The sequence below is a fragment of the Sciurus vulgaris genome (genome assembly GCF_902686455.1).
Source record: "Sciurus vulgaris genome assembly, chromosome: 6".
NCBI classification, from domain to species: domain Eukaryota; kingdom Metazoa; phylum Chordata; class Mammalia; order Rodentia; family Sciuridae; genus Sciurus; species Sciurus vulgaris.
The window spans coordinates 140,032,789-140,051,723 of record NC_136466.1 but is presented as its reverse complement, the minus strand read 5'-3'; the positions used below and the strand labels follow the sequence as shown (position 1 = coordinate 140,051,723).

Here is an 18,935-nt window from a genome sequence, read left to right as displayed (position 1 = left end):
TGAACCTTTATTTTTTTGTACGTGGTACTGAGAATTGAACCCAGTGCCTCCTACAAGCCAACCAAGTGCTCTGCCACTGAACCATAATCCCAGCCTTAGTCGACTGTTTTTGATAATACTTCTCTAACCCTCAGGAGACTTCAAAATCTGTTATTTATTACTTAGGTCCCTTGTTTCTGGGACTTAGCTTATTTTTAGTATGAAACTTGACTATGAAATTATGTAAAGTAATAGAACTATTAATCTGATTGAGTGATTGATAAATTTTTATCACAATTTTTTTTTTGGGGTGGTGCTGGGGATTGAACCCAGGGTCTTGTGCATGCTAGGCAAGCACTCTACCAACTGAGCTATATCCCCAGCCCTTTTATCACATTTATAGTCCATTTTAAAGTAAAGAAAATACTGTGGACTTTTAGGAAAATTGCACATAGTCCTGAATAAAAAGTTTATGTGGCTTAATTTTGTTATTTTATTTGACATGATTTTTTAAGGTTGCTCCTAGCTTACTAATCTTTAGTCAGTTAAACCAATAGGTGATATGTTTTAAATTAGTTTTGCATTGGAAATCTTTTCACATTTAAGATCTACAATGTTGAAGATTTATTTCAGACTGGAATAAATTAGTATTTTCTGATTTTCTTATATTCTTGGCCTGGTCTCGGTACCGGGTTCTCTCTTTCTCCCTCCCTCTTTCTCTCTTTCTCCTAGTATAGAAGTGCTGAGTGTGTGTGTGTGTGTGTGTGTGTGTGTGTGTGTGTGTGTGTGTGTGTGTCTTGGTATACATTGTGTATACACACATGCCCACCCTTACACACTCACCTGGAAAGGAATAGGCTGTTTGATCAAATACAGTTAAGTTTCCAATTTCTGCAGGTTCTTTATCTGTGAATTCAATTATTGCCGATCAAAAATATTTGGAAAAAATGATGTCAATACTGAATAATTAAGGCTTCCTGCCTTTAATGGAAGTAGCAATAGTAACTACTTATTTTAAGGACTGTGTTAGGTGCCTTTTTAACATATATTTTAATCCTTGTCCCAGTTCTATAAATTAAGAATTATTATTCCATTTTTTCAGTGGGGTAAACCAGGATTCAGCAAAGTTATATAACCAAGCACGAACTCTGCAACTCCGGAACACTCTGGTGTAATGCTGCCATTTAGTCTCATCTACTGATTTTCCGTAAAACTGGGAGACCGAGTCTAGTGAAGTTGAAGGACTTGCTTATCATCACATAGATGGTTAGCAGAGAGAGAACTTGGATCCCTGGACTTCTGACTCACATTCCGGTGCACTTTTCATTACGGCAGGACACCTTGGCTCCTGAGCCCCAAGTGACAACCCCAGACAGCTGTGTTTATCTGTCTTGCATGTCCCAGCTTGTTTTGCTAGCTGAGCAAAAACTACTTAAAAGGATCCTTAGTCTTCACCTTCCCACACCCCTCTACTTACACTCATATACTCCCCCTTTCCCCATGAGTAACTTCACAGAAAGGAATTGTGTAATGTCACTAAGCCTTTCTCTGGTGTCAGAGTTACTCTCTGAGAGAACATTCACTTCCTCATGACTCCAGTTTACTGTCAGATTGGCTTTCCCTCTCTTCTCTTTGATCCGAATCTTAGTTGTTTAGGCAGGAATTTGAGAGCAGATGTTGTACCCCTTGAACAAGCCCTTTAATTCTCCTTAGTACTGTGCCTAATGACTCTTAATCCTGTCCTTTTAACTCTGTCCTCTTAACTCTCTTAAGCAGTTAAGAGAGAAGTGGGACAGGAATGGTAAGCTTGATGCTGAATGTTTCCATTTCATTTTAATGTTGGCAAAGTGGACTAGAGAGCACATGAAGGACCCAAGGACTGTGAGAGAAAGGGAAACCATTCAGAGTTTTCCTAAAGAGTTAAGAAGCCAAGTGAATATTAGTGTGGGGTTGCTGATTGTTTCCCTTCAAATGTAAATAGAACAGTTTGGTAGAGCAATTAGAAATGAAACCACTGACTGTTTTCTGTTCCTTCTTCTTAAATTTTCCTATTTTTTAGACTTTTATTTGCCGCTAAAAATAATTAACCACCAGAAAAAATAGTGATCATTTATAGCACTCAGTCTCTTATTGGTGAAGAAATGAATACTTTTCCCAAATAGGAGTGCCATTCATAAAGATATGTCCTGTGAACTAAGCAAGTTGTTCCATTCTTAAAGACCTGTTTGACTCGTCTGAACTTTGTAATGATCAAAGATCTGCTGTGTTTGTGTATATATATAAAAAAAATCAAATCAGACTCAAATAGGTTCTCATTTTCTCAGTTCCCTGATTGATTGACTGATATTTGATACGTTGATTAGGATAAAGATTAAGATGAATCACATGTAATTTGAATAGGAAAAGTTTAATATAAAGAATTACCATAACAGAGGCTTAGAGTAACGAGGATTAGCTGGTAAAAAGTAAAGAGAACTCTACAGAATATGAGATAAAAGAATATGTGTATACCCCTGGGGTAGAGATATAGCATTAAAAGAAGAGCCTCTGGGATTGAGATCTAGATCTTTTCTGAGAGAACATGATGTGGCACACAGAACATAGGGACATGGCTATGGTGCTGTGATGGCAGAATTTGCCAGCAATCTGTCTCACCAGATTCTGCTGTAGCACTGCCTGAGCGAGGTACTGGGGAAGCTACTAGGTCTTGGCGACTGCTGTGCACTTCAGGAGCCTGATGGTCGAGAAAACTACACACGTTGCTAGAGCTGAACGCTAAAAAGGCCATATGTAATACAGAAGCCTGCCAAGAGGAGCACACTAGACTCTGGAAGGAAACCCCCTTCTACAGTTTCTTTCTAGTACCTTCTACTGACAAAATTAGCATCATGTCAACTGGCAAAGTAAAATATTCAAATCCATTTTGTCAGAGCATGTAGTGATGGGTGAATTTGGATCTGAGAGACAATAGATGGATAATTGGCAAATTTGGTCAAACATATAATTTTCTCTCTAATGGACAAATTTAAGGCCAATAAGTTACCTCCTAAGAAGGTACATTTAAATTTGTGATCTTAGTAGAATTTTGCTAAGGACCTTATTCTTTCCCAGTATTTTAGAAAGGATGCCATGAGGTCAGAGGTGCTTTTCCTTTTGGAGATCCTGGGCAGTGGCTCCACCCTTGCTTTTCTAGGTTCCTTTCTCCTGGGTGTCTGGTTTGGAGCTTCAGTTTCTCATGTGCCTTGACATGCTGATCTTAGTCCTTATAATGAAATGCCTTGTATTGTCACACATTCTAATCTTGGAGCCCACTCAGATTTTTCTTTGAATTGTCTTTGTCATTGAAACCCGTATTCTATATATTAAGAATGGCTTTTTTAAGAAATATTTTTTTGTTATAGAAGGATACATACTTTTATTTTGTTTATTTATTTTTATGTGGTGGTCAGGATTGAACCCAGTGCCTCACACATACTAGGCAAGTGCTCTACCACTGAGCCACAACCCCAGCCATAAGCTACTAGCTATATTTTCAATATTTTAAGAGAAGTGGTAGGTATAAATTTGGAATAGTAGTTTATAACTAGTGGTGGCTGTGCAGAAAACCAGTTTCATTGATTAGTATCTGATTTGAATTTAAGAATCAGCCAGGAAAAATAATTTTATTGAGGTGTGAACAGATAGGCATGAATTTTAGTTTTTTCTGTATGTTCTGTTCCTAGAAGAAAAAAGTGTTATGAGTTCATTGTAAAGGCCATCTATGCTATGCCCATGGCTAATATCATTCTAAATAGTGTAAAACTGAAAGCATTCTCCCTAAAAACTGGAACAAGGCAGGGATGCCCCCTTTCACCACTTCTATTCAATATTGTCCTTGAAACTCTAGCCAGAGCAATTAGACAAACCAAAGAAATTAAAGGGATATGAATAGGAAAAGAAGAACTCAAACTATCCCTATTTGCTGATGACATGATTATATACTTAGAGGAACCAGGAAATTCCATCAGAAAACTTTTAGAATTCATAAGTGAATTCAGTAAAGTAGCAGGATATAAGATCAATGCTCATAAATCTAATGCATTTTTATACATAAGTGATGAATCTTTGGAAAGAAAAATTAGGAAAACTACCCCATTCACAGTAGCTTCGAAAAAAAATAAAATACTTGGGAATCAATCTAACAAAAGAGGTGAAAGACCTCTACAATGAGAACTACAGAACACTAAAGAAAGAAATTAAAGAAAACCTTAGAAGATGGAAAGATCTCCCTGTTCTTGGATAGGAAGAATTAATATTGTCAAAATGGCCATAGTACCAAAAGTGCTATACAGATTCAATGCAATGCCAATTAAAATCCCAATGATGTACCTTACAGAAATAGAGCAAGCAATCATGAAATTCATCTGAAAGAATAGGAAACCCAGATTAGCTAAAGCAATCCTCAGTATAAAGAGTGAAGCAGGGTGTATCACAATACCAGAACTTCAACTATACTGTAAAACAATAGTAACAAAAACGGCATGGTATTGGCACCAAAATAGACAGGTAGATCAATGGTACAGAATAGAAGACACAGACACAAACCCAAATAAATACAATTTTCTCATACTAGATAAAGGTGCCAAAAGTATGCAATGGAGAAAAGATAGCCTCTTCAACAAATGGTGCTGGGAGAATTGGAAATCCATATGCAACAGAATGAAACTAAACCCATATCTCTCACCCTGCACGAAACTCAACTCAAAATGGATTAAGGACCTCGGAATCAGACCAGAGACCCTGCAGATTATAGAAGAAAAAGTAGGTCCAGATCTTCAACATGTCGGCTTAGGACCAGACTTCCTTAACAGGACTCCCATAGCACAAGAAATAAAAGCAAGAATGAATAACTGGGATAGGTTCAAACTAAAAAGCTTTCTCTCAGCAAAGGAAACTATCAGCAATGCAAAGAAAGAGCCTACAGAATGGGAGAAAATCTATGCCAGTCATACTTCAGATAGAGCACTAATCTCCAGAATCTATAAAGAACTCAAAAAACTCTACACCAAGAATACAAATAATCCAATTGACAAATGTGCTAAGGAAATGAATAGACACTTCGCAGAAGAAGATCTACAAGCAATCAACAAGCATATGAAAAAATGTTCCACATCTCTAGTAATAAGAGAAATGCAAATCAAAACTACCCTAAGATTCCATCTCACCCCAGTTAGAATGGCAATTATCAAGAATACAAGCAACAACAGGTGTTGGCGAGGATGTGGGGAAAAAGGTACACTCATACATTGCTGGTGGGGCTGCAAATTAGTGCAGCCACTCTGGAAAGCAGTGTGGAGATTCCTTAGAAAACTTGGAATGGAACCACCATTTGACCCTGCTATCCCACTCCTTGGCCTATACCCAGAGGTCTTAAAGTCAGCATACTGCAGAGATTCAGCCACATCAATGTTCATAGCTGTTCAGTTCACCATAGCCAGATTGTGGAAACAACCTAGATGCCCTTCAATTGATGAAGGAATAATGAAACTGTGGTATATATATATACAGTGGGATATTACTCAGCCATAAAGAATGATAAAATTATGGTATTTATAGGCAAATGGATGAAATCAGAGAATATCATGCTAAGTGAGATAAGCCAATCTCAAAAAAACAAAGGTCGAATGATCTCTCTGATAAGCGGATAATGACACATAATGGGGGGTGGGAGGGGTTAGGGTTAGGGTTAGGGTTAGGGAGGTGGGCAAGAATGGAGGAAGGACTGTATAGAGGGAAAAGAGGGGTGGGAGGGGTGGGGGGAAGGGAAAAAAATAACAGAATGAATCAAACAACATTACCCTATGCAAATTTATGATTACACAAATGGTATGCCTTTACTCCATGTACACACAGAGAAGCAACATGTATCCCATTTGTTTATAATAATAAAAAAAATCAAAAAAGATAAGCAAGACTTGAAAAGAGAAAAAAAAGTGTTATGAATTAATGGTTTTTTTTTTTTTTTTTTAAATCCATTGATCCCTCAGCTTAGGAGTTAAGAACTTAAAAAATAAATGGAACTAAATTAGCCTCAATTTTTGTTATAATCATTCTTATTTTGAGATTGGCCTATTAGTTTAAACAAAGGAACTGACTTTTACTTTTTTTTTTTTTTTTAAACACCCAGTGGTGGTGTTTAATCACTGAGCCACATCTCCAACCATTTTTTATATTTTATTTAGAGACAATGTCTTGCTAAGTTGCTTAGGGTTTCACTAAGTTGCTGTGACTGGCTTTGAATTTGTAATTCTCTTGCCTCAGCTTCCTGAACCACTGGGGTTACAGGCATGTGCCACTGTGCCTAGCACCTGATTTTTAATTTTGGCTAAGGCCAACATTTATGAAGTTATGAAGACAGCTTTCAGAAATGTTCTTTATTTTTGGTGGGAAATTTTTATATTATGGGCTTGATCTTTCTGTTTTTCTCCACCAGAATTCTTTATGTCTTTTTGTGTTAAATATCTGTGTTAGCATTCTGTTGCTGTGACAGGAAAGTCAACTTAAAATGAGAAAAGGTTTATGTTGGCTCATGGTATCAGAGTTTTCAATCCATGGTCACTTGGCCCTATCACTATGGTGGGAGGGAGAGGGATATGAGAGAGAGAGAGAGAAAGAGAGAGAGAGAGAGAGAGAGAGAGAGAGAGAGAGAGAGAGAGATGTGGGGGGGGGTGTAGATAAGAGAGAGAAAGAGAAAGAAAGAAAGAACACTAGTAGGTAGCATCATTACCTACATGAATTTTTATGAATTTCATTTTTTTTTGTTTTTGAGAATATTTTACTTTACTTAAGATTTTTTCCATCTATATTGTGAGGTAGTAAGGATTTTAAAAAATTTGTTCTTTTTAGATATGCGTGATAATAGAGTATATTTTGACAAATACATATATAGAGTATAACTTATTCTAATTAGGATTTCATTCTTGTGATTGTACATGATGTTGAAGTTACACTGGTTGTGTATTCATATATGAACATAGGAAAGTTGGAGGGATGAGAATACGAAAGACAGTAGAATGAATTGGGCATAGCTTTCCTATGTTCATATATGAATATGTGACCAGTAAGTATCTTCTGTTGGTGAAACTACTTTATTTTACATTGTCTACAGATGCACTGTTCAGTGTACCAGGCATGGCCACATGTAGCTATGTAAATTTAAATAAACTTAAAAATTAGGTTCCTTAGTTGTTGTATTATTCTATTCTCTATTGCCATTACAGAATGCCTTATGGTTGTGCTTTGCTTATTATACTGCACAGATACTGTTTTTTTAATGTATTGAAGGTTGGGTGGTGACCTGTTGAGGAAGTCCATTGGCACCATTGTTTTCAACAGCCTGTACTCACTTCATGTATGTCACATTTTAGTAATTTTTGAAATGCTTCAGACTTTTCCTTTTTATTCTTATCTGTTAGTAGTGATCTGTGATCAATGACTTTTTTTTTTTTTTGGCGGTGCTGGGGATTGAACCCAGTACCTTATGCTTGCGAGGCAAGCGCTGTACCAACTGAGCTACATCTCCAGCTCCAATGACCTTTGATATTCCTAATGTATTTGTTTGAGGGCTACAAGAAATATGACTGTATAAGTCAGTGAACCTGGTGGATTGTTCTACCAACTGGCTGTTCTACTGAGGCTTCCCCATTCCCTGAGACATTGTAATATTGAAATTAGGCCAATTGATAACCCTATAATGGCCTCTAAATGTTCAAGTGAAAGGAAAAGTTGCAAACATCTTACTTTAAATCAGAAGCTAGGAATTAAGGCATATCAAAAACTGAGATAGGTTGAAAGCTAGGCCTCTTGCACCAAGTAGCCAAATTGTGAATACAAAGGAGCAGTTCTTACAGGAAATTAAATTTGCTACTTTCATCAATACACAATGTCATAGCTCTTGCCCCCTTTCCCCCAACACACCTTTCTTCAAATTATACCTACTCCTACTTCATGGAGTAGGACTAACTCTAGACTGAATATCCCTTATCTGAAATTCCTGGGACCAAGTGTTTTAGATTTCTGATTTTTTGCACTTTTGAATATTTTCATATACTTATTGAGATATCTTGGTTATGGGACCCAGGTCTAAACATAAAACTAATTTATATTATAAGCAGGGCTGGGATAGTAATAAATTAATATCCCTAAAGGATCTTATTGATAGGCTGGCCTTGGGCTTTTGAAAAAGCATAATGGTTGTGACTCTACTGTCTAATGATTCATGGGGTCTTTGTTATTCTCTTCCTTTGGGACTTTGAGTGTGTAATAATTGGTAAGGAATCAGACAGCAGCATGAGCAAAGCAAAGATGTACAATGAGAAAAACAAAGTATGAGTAACTCTGGAATTAATGTCACAAGGCAGCGGAAAGCTTAAATAAACAGACTAGAGGAATAGAGGGAAATTAACTCGAAGTAACAGAAGCAGTGGCAGCAGAGACAGAATATTTGAGATGCATAATGGCAAAGCAGAGTTGGGAGCAATAACTACTAAAGAGTAGTTGGTGGAGTTACTTCTTGTTTCATCAGAGCAGTTTGTTATATTACTAAAACTGCTGAATGAAGAGAGTTCTTTGTGAGGCCAGGCTGAACTGCTCTTCTGATTGTTCTTTATTCCTGATGATCTCATTTGATCTTTAAACCCTGAGTAAGTGAGTGGTTTCTAACCTAAACTTTTTCTCTGCTGTTTGTTTCCTGATAGAGCCACAACCCCAACTCTGTTAGACTTTTATTTCTTGTCTTTTTGGTGCTTATGAATATTTGGTAATGTTTGTTTCCTGTTTGATAATGAATATTCTTCTGCTTAGCTGTTTCTGGTTAAATTATTCTTTAATGAATAAAAGTTCACCTTTTATAGTATAAAATCTCAGATTAATTTAGTATGGGTAGACTTTTCACATATTTCTTAAAAATAGAATTATGCATATTTGAGCATCAAAAATTTTTAATCCATATAAGTATTACATGTACTTTGCTTTCTTAGTTTATCTTGAGAACTTTCTAGTCCTAAGGATTAAATTATACTATAAAATGTGGTGGTGTCCTCATTGGATGTCCTTTCTGGTGAATTGAAGTTCCTTAAGGTAAAATTGCCTTAGTTGTCTCTCATTTTTATATTTTTTAAGTTAAAACATGACATTTAGAAAACATATTGATTTAATGTTATATCTTGATGACTAATCATAAAATGAATACATCCCTGTAATTGCTACCTAGGTCAAAGACATAGTTTATATCAGTGGCAGACACTTATTTTCCAGATAATAACTCTGCACTGCTCATCCTGACTCCTTTACAAAGCTATAGATTACTTTGGTCTGTATTTGAATATTAACTTAAAATGGAGAAATATAGCCCATGTTCTTGCCTGACTTCTTTTACTTGATTATATTGGTAATTGTCCATGTTGTATATGGTAGAAATTTGTTTCTATTTTAATTACTACACTGTGTTCTACTCTATAAATGTACATCCCCTTACCTATGTTCTGCTGACGGACATTTGAATTGTTTCACTTTTGTGCTACTATGACTAGTTTTGTTGTGAATACTATCCTGTGTGTCTTTTGGAACATATATTTGCATTTCTGCTGGTATATACTTGTGGGGAAATGCTAGGCCATAGGTTGTGCATATATTCTGCTTTAGTAGGTTCTTCCTAACACATTTTGAAAGTGATTATACTAGTTTACTCTTCTGCCCTTAATCAACAAAAGTTACCCTGTGTTCTTGCTAGCACTTTGTATTGTCAACTTTCTAAATTTTAGTGATTTTGGTGGATATATAGTGGTATTTCATTCTAGTCTTATTTTGAATTTTCTTGATGAAAAATGGGATTAGGCAAGTTTTTATGTGACAGAATATTTGGATATTCTTTGTCAAGTGTTTAATTATTTTGATCATTAGTCTATTGTTTCTTACCATTTTATGAGTCTTTTAAGAGTTTTTTTAACTTTTGAATTATTTTGAGGTTTTTAATGAGTTTTTCTATTGTTTCTTATCACTTTACGAGTTTTTTGCTTTAATTTTCATTGCAAATCTGAGGACTTTTGTTGGTTAAATATTAGGCATATTTTCACTCTGAACTTGTTATTTCACTGTAACTTGTTATTTCACTGTCTTTTCAGAGACAGAAGTTCCTAATTTTGATGAAGTTAAAATTTGTGATCCTTTCTGATGAGAGTTTTTTTGTGCCTTGTTTAAGAGAAAGCTTTCCTTAATCAAATGTCATCAATCTTACATTCTAAAAGTTTAGTTATATTAACTTTTAAAATAATAATCAAGGCATATACTTTTTTTGAGATTGATTTTAATGTTTAGTATAAAATAGGGACTAATATTTGCTTTTTTAAATTATCTAGTTATTCAATTAACCTAACATCATTTAGGTGAAAAGATTTTTTTCTCATCACCTTTGTCATAAATCAAGTGGTCTTTTTCTTGTTATATTGTAGTGGCAAGATCCCCTATTATTAGTTGATTAGAAGTAGTGAAAATAGATCTATTTCTTTTGTTGTTGGTATTGGAAAGCAAGCTTTTGACATGGCAATATTAAGGAAGATTTTTGTTACAGTTTTTTTTAATGATAGTCTATCAGATTTAGAATATTCCCTTCCAGTTTGTCAGGATATTTTAAAAATTTGCTAATGGACATTCAAAATTTTAAGTAAAAATGTTTTCCATGCAATATTTTGTCATTCTTGAGGGATCAACTTGATAAGTTTTGATATTTGCGCCACTCAAAACAAAAGAAAGAATATATCCATCACTCCAGAAAATTCTCTTGATCCCCTTTCCAGTTCATGTCCTTCTTCCTCATAAAGGGAAGTATTTCTTTCCCCTCTGGTTCTGGGAATTGAACTTAGGGCCTCATGCATGCTAGGTAAGCTCTGTACCTCTGAGCTATATCCCTGACCTTTTTTATTTTATTTTGAGATAGTCTTGCTATGTTGCCCCTGCTGGTCTACAGCTTGTGATCGTACCTCATTCCCCCAAGTAGCAGGGGTTAAAGGCATGTGCTGCCATGCCTGGCACTTTTTAACTTTTATTGATATAGTATTTTCCTATTAATTGACTTCATGTATTTGAATTTATGTATTTTACATGTTTTTATTTTATTCAGTTCAGTATTTGAGATTCATCTATGTTATAGCATGTGTTTTCATTGCATGAACATGTAATAATTATATGCACAATGTATTAAATACACATGTTACAATGTATTAAATACACATGTTGGATTATTGTTTCCAGTTTTGGCAATAATAAGACTGCTTTGAACATTTTTTTCTTTTATAAGCCTTTTTGTGGTTTTTGAATATACCTAGAAATAGACCTAGTGGGTCATAGGATAGATACATGTTTAATTATATATGGAATTGCTAAATAGTTCTCCAACATGGAGACTGGGAAGGATGGGATTGAGTATATAGTTGGTACAATTTGCCTTGGACTGGAGGAGCTTACTTTTTACCACTGTAATTAAAGAGGAGGAAGAGAGGAGTTCAGGGGCAGATGAGTTGTAACATTCATGGGAGGAAGTTGAGGTAGTTATTTATTTCTTCTGGAAGAGAGCCAGATGATTCAACAGCTGATAGAGGATAGTTGGTTGGGTTTAGTGTATAAGGTAAGTCCAAAAGGTTGTATTAGACTGCTGTGAAGAGGGAGCTAATAGAATATCCAGTGGATGTTGAGGGCTCATTTGAGGTTGTTGTTCCTGATTAGTAGAATTATAATTTGTACAGTTGTGTAACCTTTTTCTTCTGGCAGCATTTAGTGCAGTGAAAGTGTAAACATTATGCAGTATCTCATTAGACTGTTTTTTTCTTTTGTATAGTCATCAGATCAAGTCATTACAGTACAGTAACACAGGAGACATGATTCTTGTTGTATCTGGAAGCTCACAGGCCAAGGTGATTGATAGAGATGGTTTTGAAGTAATGGAATGTATAAAGGGAGACCAGTATATTGTGGACATGGCCAACACAAAGGTAAGCATTAAACAGAATATTTTAATGAATTTAATTTAGCACACATTTATATTAAAAACTTGTTTGAGTTGATTTATAAAGTACATTCCAAAAGTTTGTGTCATAAAACAATAATTTATTATTTTTTACTATTGTATGGATCAATTAGAAGGTTCTTCTTCCTGGCTGGGTGACTAGGATGGCCGCAAGGTTCAAGATTGACTCACTCACATGGCTTACATTAAGAATGCTGTCCCATGTCATCTCTCTTTGCCTTTTTACTAACCCCAAATGCACCCCTCTTGTGCACTCAGATGCTCTCTTTTACTCTTGCTCTCAATCTTACTCTTGCAGTTGCTCTCTATTTTCACTTGTCTAGTTCAGACCTTCTCACAGTGGGGTTTGAGGTACTTGATGGCTGGGTTCTATGAAGAATGAACATAGAAACTGTAGATTTCTTAATGTCTGGCTTCAGGTTTTCATAATATCATAGGAACAGCCCATATTTGGAGGAAGGAAAGGGACACTTTGCCATGTGATGGGTGAATGACAAGATCAACTGCGAAGATCATGTGGGATGGAGATATTGATGCAACCAATGTTGGAAACACAGTCTGCCCAGCAATTATGATCTAGGTTTTTAGGATAAGAAGAAAGAGAGTGTCATTAGCATCTTTTAATAAAGATTTTAAATAGGATAATGATATCTTAAAATTAATGTATAAATATCAGTTTATTTTAGCCCCAATTAATATTATACAACTTATGGTGTGAAATAACAGTTATTTATTCTTGCTAATGTATCTCGATTGATTGTTCTTGACTGGGTTGGATTTCATGCTGCAGATGAATTCTAAGTCTGTCCCATGCATCTCTGTTCTTCCTTGGACCAGTGGACTACTATATAGTAGTGATAATTCTCACAGAGATAGCACAAACACAAGGAAACCCCCAACTCTGGAAGTACATTTCAAGCCTTTGCTTTTATCATATCTCTAACATATCTCTATCATATCATATCTCTATCATATCTCTTTTCTTCCACCAGCTGAAGAAAATCCCATGGTCATGGCTAATTTCAGTAGTGTGGAGAAAGGTGTTCAAGTATGTAGTGGGAGAAACTGTGTCATGTGGGAGAGGGTGTGGATGCTGGAAGTGGTGATAGATTGGGAATAGTAGTGTAGTTTACCACAGTGGATATGGTTGATGCAGAATTCTGAGCCTTCATTTTCATTCTGATTTTTTTCTCTTTTTTTCCCCCCTGCCTATGTATTTCTTTCTTTCAATACACTAATTTTCATGGCTTGTGCCTAATCAAGATCTTGCGTGAGAGTGGATTGTCTTATATGCATATATATGTACACATATGTATATATGTGTGTGTATAACATACACACACACACACACACACACACACACACACACACACACACACAGGATTGAATTCAGGGGTGCTTTACTACTGAGATACATCTCCAACCCTTTTCATTTTTTATTTTGAGACCAGGTCTTGCTAAGTTGCCCACGCTAGCCTCAAACTTGTGATCCTTCTGCTTAAACCTGAGTTGCTGGGATTGTAGTCTTGTGCCACCATGCCCAGCTGTGGATTCCTATTTGTAAACTTGTCTACTTGATTCTCTTGCCTCTGAATCAATGCTCATGGCACCTTCATGGTCACATATGGATATATGCTTGCACAGAATGGCACAAAATTTGAGTTTGAACAAGATGACACTCATTTTGTTTCAGCTTTCATGCTGTAACCCAGTATTCTTTTTATGGTCTACTTTATGTCATACTTTTATTTTCTTGCTTATTATTGAAGTGCTGAATTCTTGCTTATTAGTGCTGAAGTGCTGTAGTGTTGTCTTGTTTCCAAGTGCAAGAAGTCTGTGATGTTCCTTATAGAGAAAATACATGTGTTAGATAAAGTTCGCTAGGCATAAACTATAGTGCCCTTGACTGTGAGTTCAATATTAATGAAACAACAATATGTACTAAGTCAGCTGTCCTTAAAATTTCTAGTTATGCTAGATAGTCCTTCTAAGAAAGTATGAAGAAGGGGATTTTTTGCCAGTCTCTAAACTCTTCTTAATTACTTTAAACTACCCTGGCTTACGTTAAAAAAAGGCTAAGACTTTGTGGATTCAGATTTACGTAAGAAAGTTTCAAGAAGAAAAGAATCTGATTGGTCCTGTATCTGACTTTTTCTGCCTTCTCAGACATATATATAAAAGAGTTTATGTAATAAAATGCTTAGGAAAATAGGTCAAGGATAGCAAAAATCTAGGTAGAAATACAGGAAAGCACAAATGTTATTCACCAATATATAAAAACTACTATACAGTGTAATTTATATACTATCACTCCCCCATGCTGCCAATATTATCTGTATTTTAATTTCAATTCATGGTGTATTTTTTTTTCTACATTTCACAAAAGCAAATGTAATTAAGTGACTACTTATCTAGGAAATGTTACAGATAATCTTAATAATAGTCATTGGCTTGAGTGATGGGTTTTAGTAATGCAAATAGTATTATTTGAAAATAGTAAATTTCATATGGTACTTGTTTTTTTTTTTTTCCTCTGCTTGAGGGGCCAGGAATTCGAACCGCGGTTCTTGCGCATGCTAGGCGAATGCTCTCCATAAGGAGCTATTTCTTCAGCTCCATATGGTACTTTAAAAACAAACTTTTAAACCTTTTTTTCTGATTCCAAAGAGAAAATAATAATTGGTAGTTTTATTGGAAAATCTATGAATAGGATGTTAAAGATTTTATGTATTTGATCTATCATGATAAAATATTATATAATTGAAATGAAAACAGGCTTTTGTTATTATATGTTAAATTTTGTATCCTTAGACTTGTTTCTCTAAAATTCTTTACATCATTTATGTTTATGCATATGTAAATATGTTTATATTTTAAGAGTACTTATGGGGCATAGAACTACTTTTTTCTGTTAGATAATGTAACAGTACATTACAGGGAGAGCAATTATATTTGTAACAAAGCCAACAACTTCATGTTACTTTTTTTTTTTTTTTTTTTTGACGGTTCTGGGGATCGAACCCAGGGCCTTGCGCTTGCAAGGCAAGCACTCTACCAACTGAGCTATCTCCCCAGCCCTCAAGCAATTATATTTGTACTTTCTACAAATAAAATTTAATGCACTTCTAACAGTAATGCCTGTTGAATATAGAAAACGTGAAAAATAGAAAATAAGGGAAATTATTCATAATTTTATTTAAATACAATCTCTATTAAAATTTCAGTTTCTTTGTCTTTTTATTATACACCTGAAAAATGTTTTTGGATCACACTAGAACCTTTGTCACTGATTGCTTGGAGTCATGTTTTTGCATGTTTTACAGTATTAGAAATTATGCGCAAATACCTCAGGGGCTTCAGAGGAGGGTATGGGAATGATGTGCAAGGGCCTTCTACTTTAGCCAAAAAGTTCAGTTTCATCTGTCTTATGTGTTGGAGTTCTCCATAAGTTAGTTTTTGAAAATCAGATTTTGCTGCTGCTTTAAAATATGAAGACCAAATGGTCTGGAGTTATGGTCTGGAACATATTGGTTATTTTTCTAGGAAAATGGCACATAACTTTTTCAGGTTTGAGAGGATAGGAAGGTGGGACAAGAATAAGCAGGAATCAATTTATAATCCATCTTTGAACCATTCAAAAGAATTATTAAAAACTGTAGGGGCTGGGGAGATAGCTCAGTCGGTAGAGTGCTTGCCTTGTAAGCACAAGGCCCTGGGTTCGATCCCCAGCACCCAAAAAAAAAAAAGAAAACTGTAGTTTATAGCTGGGCGCAGTGGTGCATGACTGTCATCCCAGCGACTTGGGAGTCTGAGGCAGAAGGATTGCCTCAGTGAAAGTGAGGCACTAAGCTACTCAGTGAGACCCTGTCTCTAAATAAAATACAAAATAGGGCTGGGTATGACTCAGTGGTCAAGTACCCCTGAGTTCAATCCCCGGTACCCAAACAAAAACAAAAACAAAAACTATAGTTGTAGTGTCATCTAAAAGTCATTTATCCTAAACAATGTTTTTGTACATTACTTCCAGTGAGGAAGTATTTTCCTCTATTACTTCCAATTGTTTGGCACACACTTTGCTCAAAATTCATATGGGACTCTTTGGCCTTGAATTCATAAATTTGTGATTATTAAGCCAGTATATTCCTATAAATCACAACTCCATAACTAATCAACTTTTTAATTAAATTAAAATCAAAGATATTTTAGTAGGTCACTAATAAATGAATACTTAATGGTAATACTCTTATAGTCTCATTATTAAGCTTTCATTTTTCTTTTTTTTTTCCAGGTTTTTAAAATAATTTTTATGTTTTAAAAAAGTTTTTATGTACATTATAGGAAACAGAAAAACACAATTAAAGAACAAAATCAACCAATCACAAGCAGATTAGTTGGATATGTCCTTCCAGGTCCTGTGAATACAACATCCCAATTTGTGTGAATGAGGTTGTAGTGCGTATTATGCTTTCACACACATCTTGAGTATTTACCAATTCAAAATCCCAAAGCTACATGAATGTTTTTGATAACCAAGACTACATTGTTTGAAAATATTGTAATTCTGCCTCTCTTGGGAAGAAAAATTTCACCGAAGATAGAAATGGCAACAAAGCTTCTAGATAGATGTATTGGCAGAGTTACAACTAAAGTACTGCATTCCATTAATACTTAATTTAAACTGAGTCATAAAATAGCAGAGTATACCAAGCATAATGTTTCTAAGAGAATTCATTATCAGATTTCTATTACTAGAATACAATCAAGAAAGCATGTTTCCAGTGAAAGTATTTCTATAGTGCAGCTAGGTGATACACACACATCAATGGCTCACATAAAAATGCAAATCCTTGAGCACTTGCTTCCATCTTTCCCTGTGTGTTTCTGTCTGACACTCTCTTGCCACTTCAATGAAAAGTCCTGATATACACGGCCCAGAGGTATAACAATTCTATGTCCAAAATGCATCTTCCATATCAGTTACAACAAAAATGTATACAAGTTGGCTTATTCATTAGCTCTACTTTTATGATACATTGTCAGGACATCTAGAAAGTTTAGATATTGTGAAGTAAAGTATGAACTTTGTACAAAATAAATACAGGTATTTTACCAAAAATGCACATACAGATCTATGGTTATAATCTAAAGATGTCTTCCAGATATGGAGGTGCTATTAAGTTTAGTTTTTCAGCTCATCTCAGGTTGATATTAAGTGCCTTCTCCAGGATTGTCTCCAGCCCCTTTCACCATCAAGTAATTCTGTGCTGTTTGTTTCTTAATTAGAAGACTGAAGTGAAGAAGGCAGATTTCAGGGGACCCCAGAGTGCAGGAACCTTAGAGTGGGAGATTTTTCCATGAGTAGATTTAATTGTGGAAAAGAAAAGATTTATAACAAACTATAGGAAAACCTGTTTTTAAATTCTTTATTTTTAGATAGTATATGTAACAATTCTGATATCCAGTGATTTCAAAAAACTGCCCTTATTATTTGCAGATGAAATGTAGTAGTCATATCTTTTCATTGGCAATGTTTTTTCCTAAGAAGTAAAATATTTTTTATTAATCAAAGTAATTGAGTTCTTGGTATATTTTTGTTTCTTTAGGCAGGTTTAACTGATTTTTTTTTTGTTTGTTTGAAAAAAAAAAAAGTAAGAAGAAAAATGAGTCAGGGTCATTCTACCACTGAGCGACATCCCCAACCTTTTTATTTAGTTTTTTAGAATTTTGAGACAAGATCTCACTAAGTTGCCAAGACTGGCCTCAAACTTGGGATCCTGCTCTTTCAGTCTCTTAAGTCACTGGTATTATAGGCATACACCACTGTGCCTGGCTTAGCTGAAAGTTTTAATCACAGCTATAACCCTAAAAAGTGGAATGAGGTGTAGTACATAGTATTTCTTTCCATTTTCTAAATAGTTCCTGTACTTTTTGTCTAACAGAAACTCCATAACACTGACTTTTGTCCTTTTGATTTGTTCTATTGTTTTTACTTTCTTATATTGTAACACAATAGAATGTCCCAGACTCACTTTGTAGTTTTCTGACTTTGACGTTACTTATTTCTCTAATGATCCATAGCTGCTTTTAATATGGAATTCAATTTAGAAATGAAGATCTGGGTCTTAGATATATTCATTGCTACTGGGATATATTTGCTTCTAGATTCAGAAGAAAGAGGAGGGGATAAACCAGCTACTCAAATAAATAAGTAAATAGATAAATAAAAAATACAAAAAGTCACAAGTATATACCGATAGATCCAATTCTGATTCCAATTCGTAGTCTTTGTAGTCTTTTATAATTATTTACTAATTCACTTCTCTAACAGTGAGAAATTTGGCTTCCAACATCATAGCTATATTTATTCATTTGTTAAGTGCTACAGTGTACAGAAAGTAGTTTCAGAATTGTTACACCCATAACTTATTATAGGGAGAATTTTAAGATGGCCCCTAGGAGCTCCTTCTTTTTCCAGTGGATGTAAATTGTGAGTATAATGGGCTGTTTACTCCTGTGATTAGATTGTATTGTGACACTGATCCATCCTAATCAAGGATACATCCACCCTTGACTAATCAAGTCAGCACTTATTCCCGGCAGAAGAGATTTTAAAAGAATGAGAAGAATTTGATGTGAGGGAGTGTGTACTGCTGGTTTTGAAGATGGAATGAGAACTTGTGAGTGCTGAATTTGGATACATAGCTAAGGATGTTTCTAAGCAGTGTTGAGGGTACTGTCCTCTTTCTTCTTGTTACTTATGAAATAGGAGAGAAGAAAGATAAACTTAGGGAAGTCTTAAAAGGGAATGTAGACTAGGCAGTTTGGTTTACTTTTAGCCTATCTAAGTGGGTGGGCATAGAGAAGAAGTCAACATCATGACTCTAGAACCTCAAAAAGA

General features: G+C 35.1%; 1 protein-coding gene across 1 annotated transcript in view; it reads left to right on the top strand.

The window, feature by feature from the left end:
- WDR70 (WD repeat domain 70) overlaps positions 1 to 18,935 on the top strand; it is a 300,741-nt gene that overhangs the window by 107,119 nt on the left and 174,687 nt on the right. Inside the window, exon 8 of the mRNA XM_079145747.1 lies at positions 11,849 to 12,002. Within this exon, the coding sequence (XP_079001873.1) occupies positions 11,849 to 12,002 (154 nt within the window). The remainder of the gene's footprint in view (positions 1 to 11,848; positions 12,003 to 18,935) is intronic.